We start from the raw sequence: 20,139 nt of genomic DNA, 5'->3' as shown, positions 1-20,139 counted from the left end.
TCAAAGCCCAATAAATTTGTAATATAGCCAACTGAAAATGCGAAAAACATATTTATAGAGAGTCGATACACCTGTAATATTGTGAACCCAATAGGTTTTGCATGTGTGGCCGAGTTACTTGTCCCATCAACTCGGAGGAATTTATGTGGGTCGTTAGAGATTAGTCGAATAAAACCTAAAAGCTCCGCGTTATTTAAAAATGAAAATTACAATATGCATTAGTGCAATGAAAAGTGGGAAATATCATTAAATGAGTTAGAGTATTGAAACATTTATAGCAGATAAAATGATCAAGAAAAAAAATAAGAATTTTCATTTAGTATTTACAGACCATTTGGCATATTAAACTTAAGAGTTCTTTTAATTTCTCAAGAAAATTTTTAAATTTTTCAAAAAAAATCTTATATTATATTATGTAAAATAATGTGAACAAATAACCAAAAAACATTTAATATGCTCAAAGAAAAATATAACAAACTTTATTGATTTGGGAATGAAAAATCAATTTTATATGGACTTAAAAGTTTCGCAATTTGACTACTCTTGGAGCTTCCTCCTCCCGTTCTCCGACTTTACATATATATTATATTATATAATTGATGAATAATGATCATTTATATTTGATTTCAAGGAAAGTCATTATGTTCCAAATAATTTACTTCTTATGATTTAAGTAACTTATTAATTTTCGGCAATTTTATTTCGGTATATTTTGCTCTGGCAATAACTTTCCCTAACTAAGCATTAATATGATATTTGAAATGGATAACATTTTAAATTTCACCGTATATATTGTTGGCTAGTACAGATACCGTATATCTGTCCCCTATTATTGATTTGTAACGAGAAAAGGGACATCCCCAATTCAATCTTTCACTGTCTACGAGAGCCAACATAATTCAAATACACAAATCATATTAGCCACCAAGTCGATGTCAAGGGAGAAAACAGGAAAACTAGATTTGAGTTGATTTGGGATTTAAATAATTTACTTTAGGAGGTTGATCTTCCAATTGAAGATTCAAGATATGTAAAATATTAAATTGAGAAAAGCTGCCAATGGATACCAATCAGGAGAATTGGGAAAATTCATCTACAAAAATGGGCCAATTAAGTTAATTGTCATGACGCGAGGGGGGTATACATTTTGCTGACACAAAATTAGCGTGAGCTGAGACATTATCATGATAAAAGATGACCACCACGCTGTGCATCACCTGTGCTCCGACTTAAATATTTCACCGGTATAAGTTTGTGCGGGATTAATGAGCATGAATGTCGCATCGCTAACGTCAAATTACCATAAAAGTAAGATACACCTAAAACGAGAAAGAGCACATAACCTTCAGAATCCACACCTTCAGACATAATCTTTCGGATCACTGAATCAATTTCCATTTCATCAGGACTGCGCTGTTCGTTGAAAACGACTATTGGCCTACTACTAGTATTTCGGGGATGGACCAAGGGCCACTAACTCTCGACAAATTACCCTCCTTTTTATCCCTCCCAAAGACTTGCCCTTCCCCCTTCGACTAAAATCCTGGATCAATTCCTGAGATCTACCAATTTAATGCGATTCTGCGTGAGCTAGATACAGTTATCGTATCAGCGGTGAGTATCGAGAGAAGGAGAGCGTGAGATTCTGACAACGGGGGCACACAGGATATTCCATCCTACTACCTCCTCGGATTCAGATGGTCGGGGGGACATTTTTTGCGCGTAAAATCGCAAAAATTATCAACCGCCACCTCTTACGTGGCAACCTCCGCCACATGCCAACACGAAACGGCAAGATCTCTTGTCGTCTCGGCCAGGTCCGCGACGAAACGTCCGTTGGACAACCCCCCACCCCAACCTGACCGTGGTTGAGTTAGTTTAACCCCCGGGTACTCCGGGCCGAAATGGCGATTCTGCCCTCGTCCCGTTCTATAAATTGGGGCTTTGATATACGCTAGGTTTGCCGAATCAACCAGCCGATCTGCCCCTTACGGGAGACGTGAAGCAGCTGAAGCAACCCCCCCCTACCCCCTCCTCTCTCTAGAATCTTCTTCTTCTCTCTCTCCTCCACTGAGGCCCATCAATGTCGACCTCGTCGAGAGCCAGATCCAGCGGGCCGGTCCTGCGGTCGGCCTCGCCGTCGAGGAGGCTAACCTCGCCGGCGTCCGACTCGTCGATCGCCGCGGCGGCGTCGGCCTTCGGATCGACCAGCTCCGGCTTCTCATCTCCGTCCTCCGCTTATTTCAACCACAGATCGACCTCCCCGACCCGCGTCAACATGTACACCTCGAAGCCCCTGTCTCCTTCCGTGCGTTTCTCCATTGACAGGCCGGTCTCCCCTAAGCGGTCAATTGCGGTGTCCTCCAGATATCCCGTCATCAACAACCGCGGCGGCTCCGTCAAGCGGACGTGCATGTGTTCCCCGACCTCCCACCCCGGCTCCTTCCGGTGCAGCCTGCACAAGAATTCCGGTGGAGGTAAGCACCAGGCGGTGTCGTCCCTTTCGAATCGGCTGAACATGCTTAGATCCGCGATGAAGAACTCCATCGTGAGGATCGGCGGCGTCGAGGGAGAGCTGATGAAGAGATCCCTGGCGGCCCTGATAAGGCCGTCCTCCCACCAGCAGAGGAGGCGGGCGGCCTTCCAGCCAAGGCCGAGCCGGCTCTCGGTGATGTCCAAGGCCGAGGATCTGTAAGCGGTAGGGTTGGCTGCACAGGTTGGTTCATGCTCTCCTTGTCAGTGTCGGTGCGTTGCGGTTGTCGGAAACGACGGCGGTGGTGGTTGTGGCTCTGATGCTGCGGGGGTGAGTCAACCCGTCCGATGCCGGGACAATTTTTTGGTTCGCGGTAACGGTGAGGCGAGTCAACTCAGCAAATCCCGGTGGACTCGAAGAGTACCCTTTTCGTTTCCGAATCGAACATGGAACAGGAGCTTTGAGAAGACATAGCATTTCTTGTACATACCACTATGCTATTGCTGGAAAATTTTTGGGCATTTGATCGAATTCGATACATCTTTGGACCAAAAAGTTAAAAACGGATTAACATTGAATCTATGGATTCTCGACGGAACCCTAATCGTAATCTGCATAGAGACACCCTCACCTACTCGAATTCGATTTCTGGATCATCCGTGTTTATGATTTGCGGCGTTCGGGTTTTCCGGTAGGGTTTGGTTTGACGGCTACGTCAGCCGTACGTTTGTGTCTGCCGCTGACGTTGCCGTTCTCCGTTTACAGCGTATCCGTTCCTTCCATCCAAAGCAAAGGTACATATTTATTCTCCGTTGTTTATTATTTACGTTATTATTATTTATTTATATTTATTTATATTTATTCAATTTTAATGGTTTACGTTGGTCTGGTTGCAGGTGAGGATTTATATCTGCCGGGAATAATTTAAAACTTGGAAGTTCCAAATTAATAAAAAACAGAAACAGAATTCATTTTCCGAGCTGGAAGGAGACGTGGCGGGGAGCCTTTGGACTTTTTACACAATATTGTGGAGAAATCAATAATTTTGTGGGGAGAATTAATAAATTGGGGAAATTGATATAATTAAATGGATATATTGATTATTAATGGTGGGAGAGGAGTGGAGCCAGCTAAGCTGAGGACTTTTCGAAATCTCAATGAAATGAAATGAATGGGGCAGAAGAATCTGGTTTCATGGGACCCACACATTTACGTTTGACTTGAACAAATGCATAGGCCTTCGGCTTTGCGTCCCCTGGACCCCGTTGAACGTGCATATGATAAATCAATTAATTTTAAGCAAAACAAATACAAATGATGAATCAATGATTATTTTATGAATGTGAAGGGCCATTAAAAGAGGTCAAATGTACTAATGAATTAATAAGAGCCGGCGGAATAGAGGAGGCAACGGGAAAGGCTTGGCTTGGAAGTTAAAGAAGTGTTTTTCGGAAACGGAAAAAGGCGGCCTGGCACGAGGTTGAATTGTTTGGGATGGACTGATTCGGACCGTATGATTACAATTGTGATCAAATCAAATGCCAAAAAAAAAAAACCTCTTATATATAAATAACTATTTCCTTTGGAAAATAGTGTAATTAGAGAATTTGCTACTGTGCTGTTAAGCGCACTCTTAATATATCTCGGAATTATTTTACGTTTAGTTTTAGAGTTGAATTTTGATTTTAATTGATTTATAATGATTGTGTTGTTGAATTATGAGAAAAAATGTGAGTAATTAATAATTGAGGGAAAGCAACGATTGTGTTGTTGAATTGTGGAAAAGTAATGAATAGTTGATAGAGTTTAGTATTAAAAATTGAATTGAATGGTTAAGAAAATTGAAGAAAAAGAGAAAAGTAATAATTATATTGTTGAATTGAAGATATGCGAAGTTAAGTAGAGTAAAGTTAAAATTAATTCGTAAAAACAAACGGGCGGGATATGTAGCTCGTGATGAATATGTGGAATTCGCATCTCGAAGGAAGCTCGTGATGAATATGCAGGGGCCTTTTGGTGATCAATAGGGGTGAATATGCAAGCGCCTTTAGGTGATCATCCTCCCAATTCAAATTTTGGTGTTATCATTGGATATCTTATTCGAATTGAATCGAAAGGGCTCGTCATGGGAAATTATACATGAATGTATATTTCTTTTTGATGAATTTATATATATATATATATATATATATATTGTGTAATGCTCGAGAGCTTTTCTATTTCTTTTTGAGTTTTAGGGAGGGACATGGAGATGTAGGCGCTAGAGCTGGCTAGTTGAGAAGGAATCAAGACTTCATATATACATATACATATATATATATATATTTAATGAATACAAGACTTTGTATTGTATTGGGAGTTTGGATCAGTTGAGGTCAACTGCGCAATCTCATGTTCAGCACAAGCACTACCTTTTGAAATTTGCATAGAGAACTTAGTCGGATCTTACAGCTGCTTAATGACGTAAAAATTAGCCAAATGCCGAATAATGCGTGGTGATCAGCTAGCTTCAAGTGACAATACATGCACAATAAGTTGATAGATAATTATTGATCAATTATTTACCGTTACGTGATTATGCATGACTGTAATTTGAAATTTGATTTTCAGAACTCTATTTTTCTGTTTTTCTTTTTTAATGAATTTGAAGTGCTCTACTTTGATATGCAGATTTTTCTTTTCTTTTTTTTTTCCCCTGAAGTACTTTGATATGCAGATGTTACATACATGATAATTGTAATTGAAAATGAAAATTATACATGATTTCGTACGTTGATATTCTACCCGTACATGTAGGCCGATGAATTCTAACGACGCCGTTTCGGATTGTCAGATGCCCCGACCAGAAAAGTCGTTTTAACTTCCTATCCGCCATCGACACAGTATCCTCTTTCCAAATCTGCGAAGTAAAGCCATGCGCGTTCTCAGCTCCCTCGATCGATCCCAACCGTCGTCTCTCGTCCTACGGTTCCCGTTTCGCCACGTGTCCACCCAGGCCCCGCCGGCGCTCTCCTCGTCCTTCCCCCTGCCTCCGCTCAACGCCGTCGCCGTGGCCTGCGACCGGCGCCAAGACCGAGGTACTTCTTCGCCTCTGCTGCGGTGGATCTCCGGCATTGTCCTCGGGTCCGGCCTCGGTCTGCTCTACTGGCGTTCCGAATTCGACTCCGCTGCGCCGTTTCTATCCTTCGCTGACTGGTCGACGACGCCGGCGGCTGACCCCGCGGTGGAGGATCGCCGCCGGTCGGGCTCCCAGTTCCGCAAGTTTGCTCTCCCTGGGTACAGCCCCAAGTTCATCGTCGGAGGTATCTGGGTACTGATTCACATCGTCCTTGTTTTGATCGTTTTCTTGATCGATCGTAACTGAACTTCTCGATGCTGCAGAAACCTTTAGGAGGAAGGTCTTCTTCAAGTATGAGAAACGGATCAGGTTGCGTAGTCCGCCCGAGAAGGTGACTTTCTGTGGCTTGGCTTTGCTAATACACTCCATTCTCGAAGAAGATTGAAGCTCATCACTTTGTTTTATCAAGTCCTTGAGCATTTGATTTTCATCTTTCTCATAGCATTGTGAATTGTGATGTTACCTGCTTTATCTCGGAATCGGAGTATTATCAGAAGTTTTGGATGTTAATTAGCTTGGTGCTCGATAAGCCTGGTCTGTTGGAGCGTTGGCTCTTTACACATCTGGTGTATAGAATGGTTAATTTCCATGGGGGCAGGGAATGAATTAGATATTCAAATTAGGTGGCAATTTCTCGAGCGTCAGAACCGAGCGGAATCAGTGAAGTGCAGGAGGGAGAGATATTGAGAAAATTCACCAAATCTCGGGCTCTTTTTGTGATTTTGGTTGTTAAACTAGTGGGAACAAGCCCATTTCAAAAACCACATCTTTATGTGAATTCATAAAAACTGTTGGGCAACGAGGAGATGTGGAGAAGCAGATACACTGTCATACTCTTCAGCTTTGTGGTCTTGACTACTCTTCTTGCTCTTAGGGATGGCTGATTCTATATTTATGGCTTCATTCGGTACATGTATTCTCCACAAGTCTATGGTTATCATGATGCTTGCGGTTACTCGACGGCTATATATGCACATCATCCAGTTTTTCAGAAAAGAGAGTGTCTTATATTGGACAATAATTCACCCTGCTACTTGCAGGTGTTCGAGTACTTTGCCTCCTTTCGAACCCCGGAAGGAGAGTTACTCATGCAGCCCGCAGATTTGATGCGTGCGGTTGTCCCTGTGTTCCCGCCTTCTGAATCGAACCTTGTACGAGAGGGCTATTTGATTGGGGAGAGGAATCCTGGTGACTTGAGATGTGAACCTTCGAAGTTGTTTATGCTTTTCGATGTCAACAATGATGGGCGTATATCATTTAAAGAGTGAGTTGCTAAAGCAACACTTCTCTGTGATTTCTAAATCGTACTTGGATGGCAATTTTTTTTGTTTAATATGTATCTGTGTTTCTATTAATGTCTTTCTTCAGTGTTTTTGCTTCTTCAAGTGATAATGTTACGAATTGATATTTCACCAGGTATATATTCTTTGTAACGCTGCTCAGCATCCCGGAATCAAGCTTTTCGGTGGCATTCAAAATGTTTGACCTCAACAATAATGGGTTTGTACATTCACATACTTTGCCTTATAGATTGTCGACATGATTTACGATTTTGATTTCTTGAACTAGATTTAGGGGTTGATCTGTGACCTGCAGAAGTTTAAGATAATTGAAATGAATAATATAGCGGCTACTTTTTCGGGGAAAAAAGGATCAAATTCTATTCTGTCCTCATTTGTTAGTGGAACACATAATTTAGACAATACACTTAAGTCAGACTCTATCTTAGATATTGAAAATTCATTTTCCAAAAAGCTGTTAATTGCAAATTACAGTTTTCAATGTTGTAATCAAAACTGACAGGATGTGTGTGTGTGTGTATGTGTGAGAGAGAGAGAGAGAGAGACAGAGATTCAACAGGATTCATTCTGCAGCTTTTTATTGTTTATTTTTTTTGCGACAATTCTTTCTGCAATTGGATGATTCTGTTTCTTAAACTGGGTTTGTCATAACTACAGGGAGATTGACAAGGAAGAATTTAAGAAAGTGATGGCTTTGATGCGAGCTCATACTCAACAGGGGTCCATCAACAGGGATGGAATTCGTCCAGGTTTGAAGTTCTGTGGCTCTGTTGAAGAAGGTGGTCTGGTGGAGTACTTCTTCGGCGAAGGTGGGAAGTCAGGCCTTCAGCATGATAAGTTCGTGCAGTTCATGAGAGATTTGCATGACGAGGTATATGACTAACATAGTGTTGTTTCATATAAATTCGGATCCTTCTTCACATAGTTTAAGCAAAAAGATTTTTGAAATGTTTGGAGTCCCTGCCTGTGAATAATCTGTGCATTTATATTGCTTTCATTTGTTCATGAGATGAAGCAAAGCCTTCACAATTTTGTCCCGAGGATTTCACTACAAGCTCTAAGTTATTTTCGCAAGAAAGGATTGAATAAATTAACCAAAGAACCTCGTTGTAATTAGGTTGAACCGATGTTAATTACGGGTTATTTAAGCAATTTGTATTAAATTGTTAAAAAGGGGACTTCCTAAAATTCTTTTCATCTGAAATGCTTTGGCTGCTGGCTGTCCGCTAACATAATGCGTATTGAAACAATTCTCTTTGTTATTTGGATAAAGCTGCAATGTTGGTGCCAGAAGCATATAGGTATACAATGCGTGCAATCATCGTTTACATTATCAGTTCATAATCTTTTCTCTAATGATAATAATAGTTATCAGAGTAGTGGAGGAATATTACCTATGTGTTCTTTTCTACTCATGATGCTTGTTATTTTCCCACTATTTTGAAATCTTGCTCTGCATTGTAGATGCTGAATCTGGAATTTGCTCATTATGACTTCAAAGCACGGGGAACCATATCTGCCAAAGATTTTGCCTTGTCCATGGTTGCTTCTGCTGACATAAGCCATATAAGCCGCTTGCTCGATCGAGTCGATGATCTAGACAATGAGGAGCATCTTAGAGATGTGCGCATTTCTCTGGAGGAATTTAAAAAATTTGCTGAGCTGAGGAAAAAGCTGCAGCCATTTTCTTTGGCCCTTTTCAGTTATGGGAAAGTAAATGGCTTGTTGACAAGAAAAGACTTCCAGCGAGCTGCATACAATGTAAGTTACCTTGTTTCCCAGCTATTCGTTCTTGTTGAAATATGTGTTTCTATTGTATGATGCACGATGGTTATGAAGCTTGACATACAACAGAGCGTACGTGCATGCCACATAATTTAAATTTAGGCATGTAATTGCCTTCATAATTTTGAGAAAAAATTGAGATTAGTATTAGTATGCCTTAGGTGCCTGCCTTTAGACTCCTGCTGCTCATGTTTCCATTGTATGCGATAATGTGCTTAATAGTTTCATCGACCGATGGCATCTCAGGTTTGTGGCGTGTTGCTTACTGACAATGTCACTGAGGTCATTTTCCACGTGTTCGACAATAATCGTGATGGGAGCTTAAGTGCAGACGAGTTTGTGAGGGTTCTCCACAGACGGGAGAGGGACATTGCTCAGCCTGTGGGCAAAGGCCTGATGGGGTACTTGTCATGTTGCCATTGCTGCGGGAATAAGTGGTCTCTTGAGAGTATACTTCGGCGAGTCTGATCAGATGACCTGCATTTGGATCGGGGAGGAATTTACTACTCCCCTTTCTTTTAGGACAAAGTCTATCATATTTGTACCATGCTGAACGTAGTAAAGTAGACAACAGAATTATAGATCAAAGTGTTGTGAGGTGGGTGATGAGAGGGGTCTATGTTCGTAGACTGTGCACGGAGTCCGGCTGCAGCAAATTCTAACTGCACCATCAGAAGAGTTAACTTCTGGAATCTCAGCTAGTTGTCCCTAACAACCGGAGTTCGTGAGTTGAAGGTGACGGTCATGAAGGCATGAACTAAGGAGAACAGGTTCTTGGAGTTGTGGCCTTATCTCAGAAAGAATACAGCAAGCAAGACAATATTAAGCCTTTGGGATCATGCCTCTGTATATAATCATGGTTTATTTTGTTCTTAAGAAACATCAACTCTCTATGAAAATACGACTTTTTCTTGACGGTCCAAGAGAAACTACGACTTATTTGGTGGATGTTTCATCTTAAATAAAAGTGAATAAAATAGAGCCACTGCAGTTTTTAACACACAATCTGATGAATCTGGTTGTAGCTATTTTCACAATGAACTTGAAAAGAATGATTGAACTAGTCATAAAGATTACAGATAGTGAATGAATCCTTATAGGAGACGTGCGTGGCATGTGAAAACCCGAAGCTGGAGTGCTTATGTTCATATAACTTAGTGGAAACTCAACTTTCTGTCTTGCTTCCTTAGGGTTTATTCTAAGGAATTCTTATGGAATCGTATTCCGGTAGCTGCAGTTTTCTGATATATTGATTTTGTGGATGGATGGATTAGGACTGTTGTAATTGAAAACTTGGTATCAGTTTCCAGACAACTTGCTGATTGAGGCGAGCAAGAAAGCATTTGTTTAAAGTTTGGTTGGAGGAAACTTTTTTTGTCCGTCATGGTCCTCCGAAGAATAATGTATTCTGGAACAGGAGGCTCCATGTTCCTATTCAAGCTTCCATGGTCATGGAGGTCTGTTGGTTATAAAATTGACCGTATTGTGGCTTTATACGCCGTTTCAACGAACTACACATCATTATCTCCAGTCAATCTGCTGTGCAGAAAACGTTCGCAAATGTCTCGCTTGAGTCATACCCATGATCCTGTCCCTTGACCCAGATGAGGCCAGTTAGTCGGACCAATGTTATTCAAGGCTAAGCAGAACGTCATCTGCCACCAAGTTAGAGCACGCTGAACAAGTTATGTTCGAGGTCCTCCGAGCAAGAACGATCTCCGTCCTTGAACCCAATGGAACTAACTCATAGTTCTCTCGGATGACAATAACTCTCCCGTAGGCTCTTGACGTGGACTTCTTGTATGTATGAGGCCCTACAGACGAGCTGAATGAAAATGAAACGCTTAAAGTTCGTTGGAGTCATTTCACAGTGGCTTGCTGCTAAGAATTGAAGCAAGGGAGGAAACTGGCAGTGCTTGGAATTAATATTATACGGTACAGCGAAGAGTCGTGTATGGCGTGTCATTTCTGCATGACCACTCCCAGTTCGTTGTTGCCGTTGTATGATACACGATATAAATGAGAAGATGATGAGAATGGTGTCAACACGCCTCTCAACCGGCTTCTGCTATTTAGTTCCAATGCGTTACTTTCACTCAGTTCTCGATTGACTACCTCTAATCTGCAGGATTCGTGTTGTTTCTCGTAAACAAATACGAACGGTTCCAAGTTAGTTTGTGTTTGTACAGCATCACAAGCTTTCTTCGGACTGATGGGATCTCAAGTTTGTGGCGTCTCGAGGGACATTGCCCAATCTACGTCCGAAGGCCTTCGAGGATTCTTGTCTTTGTGGCTGCAAGTGCAGGACTAAGTGGTCCCTCGGAAGTACTCTTCTTGATGCAATGATCCACATTGGATGTTGAGACGGATTCGTCGATCCCATCTCATCTAAGGACTTCAGCACATGGAGCTATGGACCAAACTTTCTGCGAAAGCAGTCTATGCCTTCGTGTAAGATTACTATATGAAGTCCCATTGTTTTATACGGGGCAAGAACTTTCGACTTTTGACACGAACTACACTTCAACCGGCCGAGGAAAGGAATGAAAATGACATGGAATATGCTTTTATTTTTATTGATGGACATGGTCCTATTCTCGAGTGATCGGATTTTGGCAAGATCCCATACTTTTTTCATCGAAGGATGACTGGAAAATCGAATATGAATGAGGATTTAACTGGGTCAAGTCTATTTTCTTCTCCTACTTAAGTTGATTTGACCGTACGCAAGGCAAGGCAGGAAATTCATAATTTTCCGGGATCTTGATGTGATAACACAAGGTGTTAGCTTTGAATAAACCGATTCGACCCTCATTATCAAAACTTATGTATTGCTTTATTTCATTTTATTTTTTATTCTTGTATTAACTTTATGGACCTCCATTATGACTAAAAGAATTTCTTTTTTTTTTCATTTTTTTTGTGGCTGTCTTTTTGAATTCAAATGGCCATAGACAGATCATTGCTAATACTGAGATCGGTCATTGATCGGGGTAGAAGAGATTGTCATGTGAAGATAAACGTTGTCGTTGAAGGGTTGCTTTCAGCCATATTGTGGGAAATATTAATAAGAGTAAATATTACTGAATTAAATTAGTTATGATAGAAAATAAAGGTGGTATTAAAGAGAGGAAGATTGGCTGTTTGCGGAAACATAATCCCCCACTTACAGCTAATCCAGTGGTCCACCTAAGAGAAACCAATCATAAGTGCACGCATTTGATAAGGTGAATCATAACTTGGTTAGCTGGGTCTCATTGCTTGGACCTTTATGCATATGGTCCTTAACCGGGCTACGGTTCGAGCTCCGGTCAACCGGATCGAGATATCGGAAATCATAGCAAGGCCAAGGTCAAATAACCTAATAATATCAAGCAGACTCTCCGTATATCTGCTTTATAGAAAGGACTTTTCTCGCGATTTTTCACTTCCATATCACTGCCAAGATTTAATTATATTCACAAATCTTAAATACTAGGACATCAAATGTATGATGTACATTTTTCATAACAACCATATGCTGAACAGTTTTATGTACAAAACTATTCGAGGCCAGGTGAGTATTGAAATGAATATTAACACATACAGTTGTAAAAATTATTATTTCTATGGTAAAATTGTGGCGTAAGAAGGTGCGATTATTATCGATACAACTATTTTTAAACGTGCGATAATCAATTATTCGATAAAAAGTCGAAAAAGGATAGGTTGTTCATCATTTTTCACCTTCTAAAGGACAAAAGGACCAAAGAATCCGGACAGCAAAGTTGGAACATTCTATTGCAGGAATATGACATACATGTACTTGGAAGTTTTTGATCGGATTACTCTAATTTCCCACTGCCAATAATAGCCCGTAATTTAATATTTTTTATATTTTGGTAAAATACTTAATTTGATATTTCCTAATCATACATGCACCATATCACTGACCACATAAAACAAAATAATATAAATTGCAATAAATAAAATATAAAATACAGCAAGTTCAGCCAGAAGTCGGTTTGGTACCCTCCTCCACCTTTCCAGCGATCTTGAGCACCGGCAATCGGCTCCTCCAGACGCGTCCCTCCACGCGCTATGGAGCAAAAAAAAACTGTAATTTTTCTAATGATTTGTTATGACTTATTTCATTAAATTAATTTTTTCATTCATTCATGAAGTGATTTTTAATTTAATGATTAAATAAATTACATCATCGTCTCTTAATTTTTGCTCTTCCTTCTATTCATCTGTTCATATTACTCATTAAAGGGTACACTCTTCACTAAGAGAAAAAAAATGTGGCAATGATGATGATAAGTTTTCAAGTGGCAAGTTAAATAGTGAGAGTGTGGTGAAAAGAAATACTAAGAGAGGCATATTTTGAATAATACACGAGACATGGAATTAGTGAAATTATGAGATGTAATGTAATTGGTAAATCATGCTCCAAATGTAACTTGTAGCATACGATTTCAATTCAAAATTTGGGAAATCCTAACATGTTTAGTATTTCAATTTAAATCTTTAGTACTTTTACTATTTGTGATAGAATGTACAGAATATTGAACATCTAAATTGAAATATTAAATATTTGAATTGAAGTATTTAATACTTTTACTAATTACGAGCAATAGAAATACTAATATTTCAATTGAAATACTAAATATTTCAATTGAAAGTACTAAATATATTAGCGTGAAAACATATCCATTAGACAAACCCAAAAACTTGCTAGAAGGTTTTGGAATATAGGATATCAGGTGGTAGTGAAGGGATTATTAGGGAGGTGGGGACACGCGCCAAAGCTGAAAGTGGGGGGAGATGGTGGCCTTTGCGCCCCCGCCAAAGTTGACCTGAGCTTTTTCCACTGCGTTGCATTTTCTTTCCGTCGAGAAAAGGAAAGAAGGAAAGCAATTATTTTTCCAATTAGCAAAAGGGAAAGGGGAAAGGTGGAAATGTCTGTTCTGGTGATTCGAGAACTGTTGTCTGTACGCATAAACGCTGTCAATGCTCTTCTTTAATTTGACATTAGCCCCTGAGATTCTGCATTAAAGCCCGTTTATAGTGGAAGGGAGGTGCAATTAACCAACAAATTTAGGATTTCCATTGTCCTGTTCGTCTGTCTTTAAGCCGGGGTTTGATGTGATTCCTGATTTTGACGAATTTTTACAAAATTCAGGGGTTCCCACGGTCCTGTTCGTCCGTCTTTAAGCTGGGTTTTGTTCGGATTTCAATCTTGGTTTCTCCGAACTGATTCTTTTATCGTATCTGTGTTAAAGTTCGGATTTTTTTTTCTTTCTTTTTTTTGGGGGGATGCTGAAGACAATTTGGTGAATTGGGTTCCTGATAGCAGCAAGATACAGCTCAAAAGCTTCAATTGAATCGTCAAGTTACGAAGTGGGGTTCGTGTTTTAGCCCCGCGGGAGGTTCGATTCTTCTCGCTTTCTGGGTTCTCTGTCCAGGAATCAATGGGGAAGCCCTCTGGGAAGAAGAAGCAGCAGGTGGTAGCTCAGAAGCCCGGCGACCCCACCGGTAAGGCTAGCAAGCCCTCGAAGGCCGCCTTCGATGAGGACACAGCCGTCTTCATCTCCATGTCCCAGGAGCTCAAGGAAGAAGGTAATAAGCTCTTCCAAAAGCATGACCATGAGGGCGCCATGTTGAAGTACGAAAAGGCCCTTAAGCTTTTGCCCAGGAATCACATCGATGTTGCTTACTTGAGAAGCAACATGGCCGCTTGCTATATGCAGCTGGGTCTCGGGGAGTACCCCCGGGCGATCAACCAGTGCAATTTAGCCCTCGAGGTTTCACCGAAATATAGCAAGGCTTTGCTGAAGAGAGCCAAGTGTTACGAGGCTCTGAATAGGTTGGATTTGGCCTTGAGGGATGTTAACAATGTGCTCAGCATGGAGCCCAACAATCTGACCGCTTTAGAGATTGCGGGCTCGGTGAAGAGGACTATGAGCGAAAGGGGTATCGTCATCGAGGACAAAGAGGTCGTCTTGGAGAGTGTGGAAACTCCGCCTGTGCGGAAATTGGCGAAGGAGAAGTCGAAAAAGAAGAGGAGCGGCGGAAAGGGTGAGGAGAAGAAAGCCGAGGACAAGGCGGTCCTGGAGGAGGAGATGAATGCAGTAAAAGTTAAGGAAGTCATCTTAAAGACTGTTGAGGAAGAGGAGGAGATAACCAAGTCGGTTAAGGAGGAGCATGTGGTTGTTACAAGGACGGCGAAGCTGGTCTTGGGAGAGGACATAAGATGGGCCCAGCTGCCTGTAAATTGCAGCATAAGGTTGGTGCGAGAAATTGTGGTGGACAGGTTTCCAAACTTGAAGGGTGTGCTTGTTAAGTACAAGGATCAGGAGGGCGATTTGATAACTATTACCACTACCAATGAGCTTAGAATGGCTGAAGCCATGAGTGATCATAATGGGTCCCTTAGGTTGTATATTGCAGAGGTTATGCCCGAGCAGGAACCTTCTTATGAGGGATTGGAGGGCGAGGAAGAACTTTACAGAAAATATGGGGCTGATGCTGTCGAGAATGGAGATGTGGAGGAGGAGAAAGATGGAAAGAATGACGAAAAGGGCAAGGCCGAGGGCTCTACTTGTATAGAGGACTGGATTCTGCAGTTTGCGCGTTTGTTCAAGAACCATGTTGGGTTCGATTCCGACTCATACTTGGATCTTCACGAGATAGGGATGAAACTTTACTCCGAGGCAATGGAGGATACTGTTACTACTGAGGATGCTCAGCAACTCTTTGATATTGCTTCCGAGAAGTTCCAGGAGATGGCCGCTCTGGCTCTATTCAACTGGGGAAATGTCCACTTGTCCCGAGCCAGGAAGCTGGTCTTTTTCTCAGAAGATATTTCCAGGGAAGCTGTCCTGGCAAAGATTCATGCGGCATATGAGTGGGCCCTGAAAGAATATGTGAAGGCAGGCTCAAGGTATGAGGAGGCTTTGAGAATTAAGCCTGACTTCTATGAAGGCCTGCTAGCTCTCGGACAGCAGCAGTTCGAGCAGGCAAAGTTGTGCTGGTACTACGCGATCGGGACCAAGGTTGAGCTCAATGATGGCCCTGCTTTGGAGGATGGTCCTGCCTCAGAGGTCCTGATGCTGTATAACAAGGCCGAGGATAGCATGGAGAAAGGGATGCAGATGTGGGAGGAGATGGAGGAGAGGCGCTTGAATGGGCTCTCAAAATCAGAGAAGTATAAGGCCCAGCTGGAGAAGATGGGATTGGATGGGCTTTTGAAGGAGATCTCTGCAGACGAAGCCTCAGAGCAGGCCTCAAACATGAGCTCTCAGATATACCTTTTGTGGGGCACTTTGCTTTATGAGAGATCAGTTGTAGAGTATAGATTGGAGCTCCCAACTTGGGAGGAGTGCTTAGAGGTTGCAGTTGAGAAGTTCGAACTTGCCGGAGCATCTCAGACTGATATTGCTGTCATGATCAAGAATCATTGCTCCAATGAAACTGCTATAGGAGGTAAACTTGCATATTACTGTCTGTTATTTTAATATGTGTAGGCTGCTAGCCATGGCTTTGCTCAGCTTAGGTCAGAATTGTGTTGTCTCATGAAGGAACCCACTTGCTTAGGCTTACATGGATGAAGTGGTTAAGGGGGTGATTGTTCTCTAGCATCAGAATTTAGATGGGACCAATTTACAGTCGATTCTTTTGGATATCATATAAGCCAATACGGGATCCATCACGAGTATTATCTGAATTGACTTTGTGTGAGAGAGTTATATTTAACTAGGAAAGGGCAATAGCATGGATCTTGGGTAGAACTCTCCTAGTTTGCATCTCCTGGCCCAAGTCTCATTTCCAGTCATGTTAGTCCAATGTCAGTGTGTTGAGACTGACCTGGTAGAGCTTGGACAAGAGACCTGTTAGATTACCATGCCTGTGTTTTCCAAGAGAATGCCTTTATGGATTATATGTTGTATTTGCATGTAGAGTCTTTTATAGGTGATCAACAATGGTTGAGAAAATCGTTGGGTATTTCTGGTGCACAGGATTCAAAATCGATGAGATTGTTCATGCTTGGAACGAGATGTATGATGCCAGGAGATGGCAAATCGGTGTTCCATCTTTTAGGCTCGAACCATTGTTCCGCAGGCAGGTGCCGAAGCTTCATTCAGTGCTGGAGCACATATGAAGGTGTTTGATGGTCATCTCATTAGAAGCATGCAGGTCTTTCCTCTATGTACGAGGGTTCGTTTTCCAGAATTCGCGTTGGGAAGCAGTCTTAAGATAGGTAATTAAATGTACATTTAAGAATTAACTTTTGTCTGCAAAATCACGTTATCTACATGTTTTATATGTTGATAAGATGTTGAAATGGTCATATGCAATATGCTTGAGGCCTCGATGAATTTATCTTGAATTAATTTTCTGCTTTTCCTTGTTTTGTTTGATGATTTGCAGGTGATTGATTTTCTGCATTTTGGTTTTGCTCGCTTGTTGTTTGCTTGGGGAGCAAAGAATGGGCAGTTCTTCCAGTGTCAGTTGTGGAGTGGCGCCGAATTTTTTGACGTGGCTGCAAAGATGGCCGGGTAAATTAATTTTTTGTTTTCATATTTTTGGAATTAGTTCATACATACATGAAGCAAAATTCATTGGGTGAATTGGAGTTTCACAGTTTGTGATGGTCATAGGGTATATGATTGGATTTGATTTGTTTGTTGAAGAACAATAATGCCTAAGCATTTTGTATGTCACAAATTTTTCAATACAGGCATTGTGATTTTCTCCATATCATTTGGTTGGCCAACTCTGTTTAGATTTCCAATTTGCGGAGTTCTATTTTTCGATGCGATGCTTGGTCGTGAATGCTTATACGACTTACTTTTTCTGCTATAATTCTTACTGTATTCGAGGAGAATTTGGTAACTCGTCTTTGGCTTCTGAAATGTGGAAACTGAGGTGCAAAAGCTTTAGAACCAGTAATGCACGTAATAGGAGTTAGATCTTGGAGGAATGAGTACTTGGAAGTGCTTCACGTAATGAGCAATGTTGCTCAATCCTTTTCCCGGAAAGTCGGACTCATGTACTTGTTTCTAGGATCGGAAGACGCGGACAAGTACGACCCGGTGGTTGCAAGTGATCCAGTATGAATGCGATGCTAGCAATCTAGTCGACAATTGGTTTGTGACAAGCAGCCTCATATAGACATAACACCAAAAAGATAAATGAGGCTGATAAGACTGATTTTTTTCGATCCGCATTTCCCAATATCCAAAAGTCCAATGGGCTTTGGCTAATTCAAGTTTGTGAATCGAGGGATAGACGGCTTCGATCGAAGCCGATCACAGGCTTGAGGGCTGTGATTCGAAGCACACGGCCTTCAACCGAAAGCCCTCTATGCCTTCAATTGCAGGAGCAAGGCTTCAATCGAAGCTTTGTTGCTTCGATTCGAGACACATTGAATCCCCTGTTCCTAGCCTCCGAGAGAGAAAGAGGAAGGGACGGGCCGATAGTGGAGGAGGAGCAGACTTATGGCTGAGGAGTTGGAGGAGACGGAGGGGATGTCGGGCTCACCGATCTCGATTCCATCGCTTCCGTCCTTTCCCTCTCGTTCCCAAGGTTCTGTCATCGTGGCTGTATTCGATTTTTGGCTTTTGCATCAGCGACTGGTGCGAGGGATCAGAGTTGGAGTCGGGGGGAGAGGGAGATTGGGAGAGGAGGGAGGCTAGTGGAAAGTGGGGAGAGAGCTATAAATAGTTAAAAATAGTAATTTACAATCAATAACAGTATATTATTAGACATAAGATTATTGATAATCTAATTTTACAAATAAGATAAGGAAAAAAATTACATAAAAGAAGAACTCAATATAAGTTCTGAAAAATTAAAAGGAAAAATTCGAACAGTAGTGAGATTAATTTTTATTGTCAACATTATCAAGATTCATATGGTGTTATATTGTATTTTATGTTAACACTTAATCACATACATAAAATTGGAGAATCCAAAAATTCTACAAAAGTTCATATGTAAAATAATAATAATAATAATAATAATAATAATAAAAGGTTGAAGAACTCACCTTCAAAACTCTAAACTCACGGGCATGAGAAAAATTGAAAAATTATAGGGTAGCAATATTTTATGGAGTTAGACCAGTCATGGTTTGTGTATGGTATCTCTACTTATAGTATATCAAAAGAATATAATACCGATAATTTATCATATCTCTATCTATAAAAAAAAAATATAACACATCTTTTCTAAAGAAATATGATCCAACTTGTTTTGCAAAGCAAATAAGATTTTACATGAGTTATTTTATCTAGGTTTTTCATAAAATCCTATATCTTATACCTTATCTTATACTATTATTTGAGTGAAAGTTCAATTTTTTAAATATCACTTTATTTGTAAAATGTGTTTGAAAAGACCAAAGTATCCTTTTTTCTAGTATTTATAATTTATAAAAATTTTTAAAAAATGAGAAAAATATAAATCTATATCTATGTGTTTTAAGAAATTAAAAATCATTTTGTAAACAAACTCAAAATCTGAAAAAAATAATGACTGGCCGGTCTTGGAAATCTATATTTATATGTTATAAAAAAATTACAAAATAAAAATAAAATTCTTTTTCTATAAAAAGCTCAATTAAATAGAGAAAATATGAAACGGTCCCACAAATCTATATTTATATATTTCAAAATTTTAAATTAAAAAATCAAAATATTGAAAATATAATGAGCACAAATCTATATCTATACATTTTTCAAAATTCAAAATTTTATCACTTTTTAAGGGAAAAAAAACTCGAAATCCTAAAAAATTTCATTCAAAATTGAGCATTCTAAAATTATTTGGTCGGACTCACCGTATTCTTGCTTTCATATATATATATATATATATATATATATACACCTAGAGCCCTACGTTACACGAGATCATACGTGCTCAATTTGTATTTTTTTTAATTTTATTATATATTATATGCGTGTTTTGAAATTTTGTAAATCGTGATTTACCATCATTGAAATTACATATTAAATATATATGCTTGACACAATAAAGAACATTTTTCTATTTTTATATATACGATAACAAATCATATATACAAAATATATTATAATACATCTTTAGAAATACAAATTTGATCTATTTTTATATATAAGATCCTACCTAATTTTAATATACATAATTGTTTTTGTGACTCACGGGTTAATATAACTATGCAAAATATATAACACATAATATATCTATAACTGTTATACAAAATATCTGTATCTATAATATTTTGTGTAGATTATACAAATCTATATCCATGTTTTTAGAAAAGTGAAAAATCAAAAATTCATTTTCTAAAAAAATGATAAAAAATTTTCACAAAAAAGGTTGAAACAATTGAGAAAATAAAAACCGATCCTACAAATTATACTATTATAAAATATTAAATTTTAAAATTTAGAAAGATATTCTTTTAAAGAAGGTTAAGAAGTGAGGAATATAGTGAC

The 20,139-nt window shown here is 39.8% G+C and overlaps 3 protein-coding genes across 3 annotated transcripts; all 3 read left to right on the top strand.

The window, feature by feature from the left end:
- Window positions 1-1,953: 1,953 nt before the first annotated feature.
- Window positions 1,954-3,677, top strand: LOC116189602. Its single transcript, XM_031519322.1, has 2 exons — window positions 1,954-3,267; window positions 3,370-3,677. The coding sequence occupies exon 1, from the start codon at window positions 2,084-2,086 to the stop codon at window positions 2,693-2,695; it is 612 nt and encodes a 203-aa protein (XP_031375182.1). The 5' UTR covers window positions 1,954-2,083; the 3' UTR covers window positions 2,696-3,267; window positions 3,370-3,677.
- Window positions 3,678-5,342: 1,665 nt separating this feature from the next.
- LOC116188938 (calcium uptake protein, mitochondrial) lies at window positions 5,343-9,606 on the top strand. The gene is made up of 7 exons (XM_031518391.1): window positions 5,343-5,775; window positions 5,855-5,922; window positions 6,632-6,855; window positions 7,008-7,091; window positions 7,550-7,763; window positions 8,357-8,653; window positions 8,924-9,606. Exons 1-7 carry the CDS (start codon window positions 5,388-5,390, stop codon window positions 9,143-9,145), a joined length of 1,497 nt encoding a protein of 498 aa, XP_031374251.1. The 5' UTR covers window positions 5,343-5,387; the 3' UTR covers window positions 9,146-9,606.
- Window positions 9,607-13,550: 3,944 nt separating this feature from the next.
- On the top strand, window positions 13,551-17,419 carry LOC116188313 (protein PHOX1-like). Its single transcript, XM_031517582.1, has 3 exons — window positions 13,551-16,144; window positions 16,678-16,919; window positions 17,090-17,419. Exons 1-2 carry the CDS (start codon window positions 14,131-14,133, stop codon window positions 16,818-16,820), a joined length of 2,157 nt encoding a protein of 718 aa, XP_031373442.1. The 5' UTR covers window positions 13,551-14,130; the 3' UTR covers window positions 16,821-16,919; window positions 17,090-17,419.
- Window positions 17,420-20,139: the final 2,720 nt, after the last annotated feature.

Source organism: Punica granatum, chromosome 8, assembly GCF_007655135.1.
Source record: "Punica granatum isolate Tunisia-2019 chromosome 8, ASM765513v2, whole genome shotgun sequence".
Classification (NCBI taxonomy): Eukaryota; Viridiplantae; Streptophyta; class Magnoliopsida; order Myrtales; family Lythraceae; genus Punica; species Punica granatum.
The sequence above is the reverse complement of the archived record's forward strand: the minus strand, read 5'-3'. Positions and strand labels throughout refer to the sequence as shown.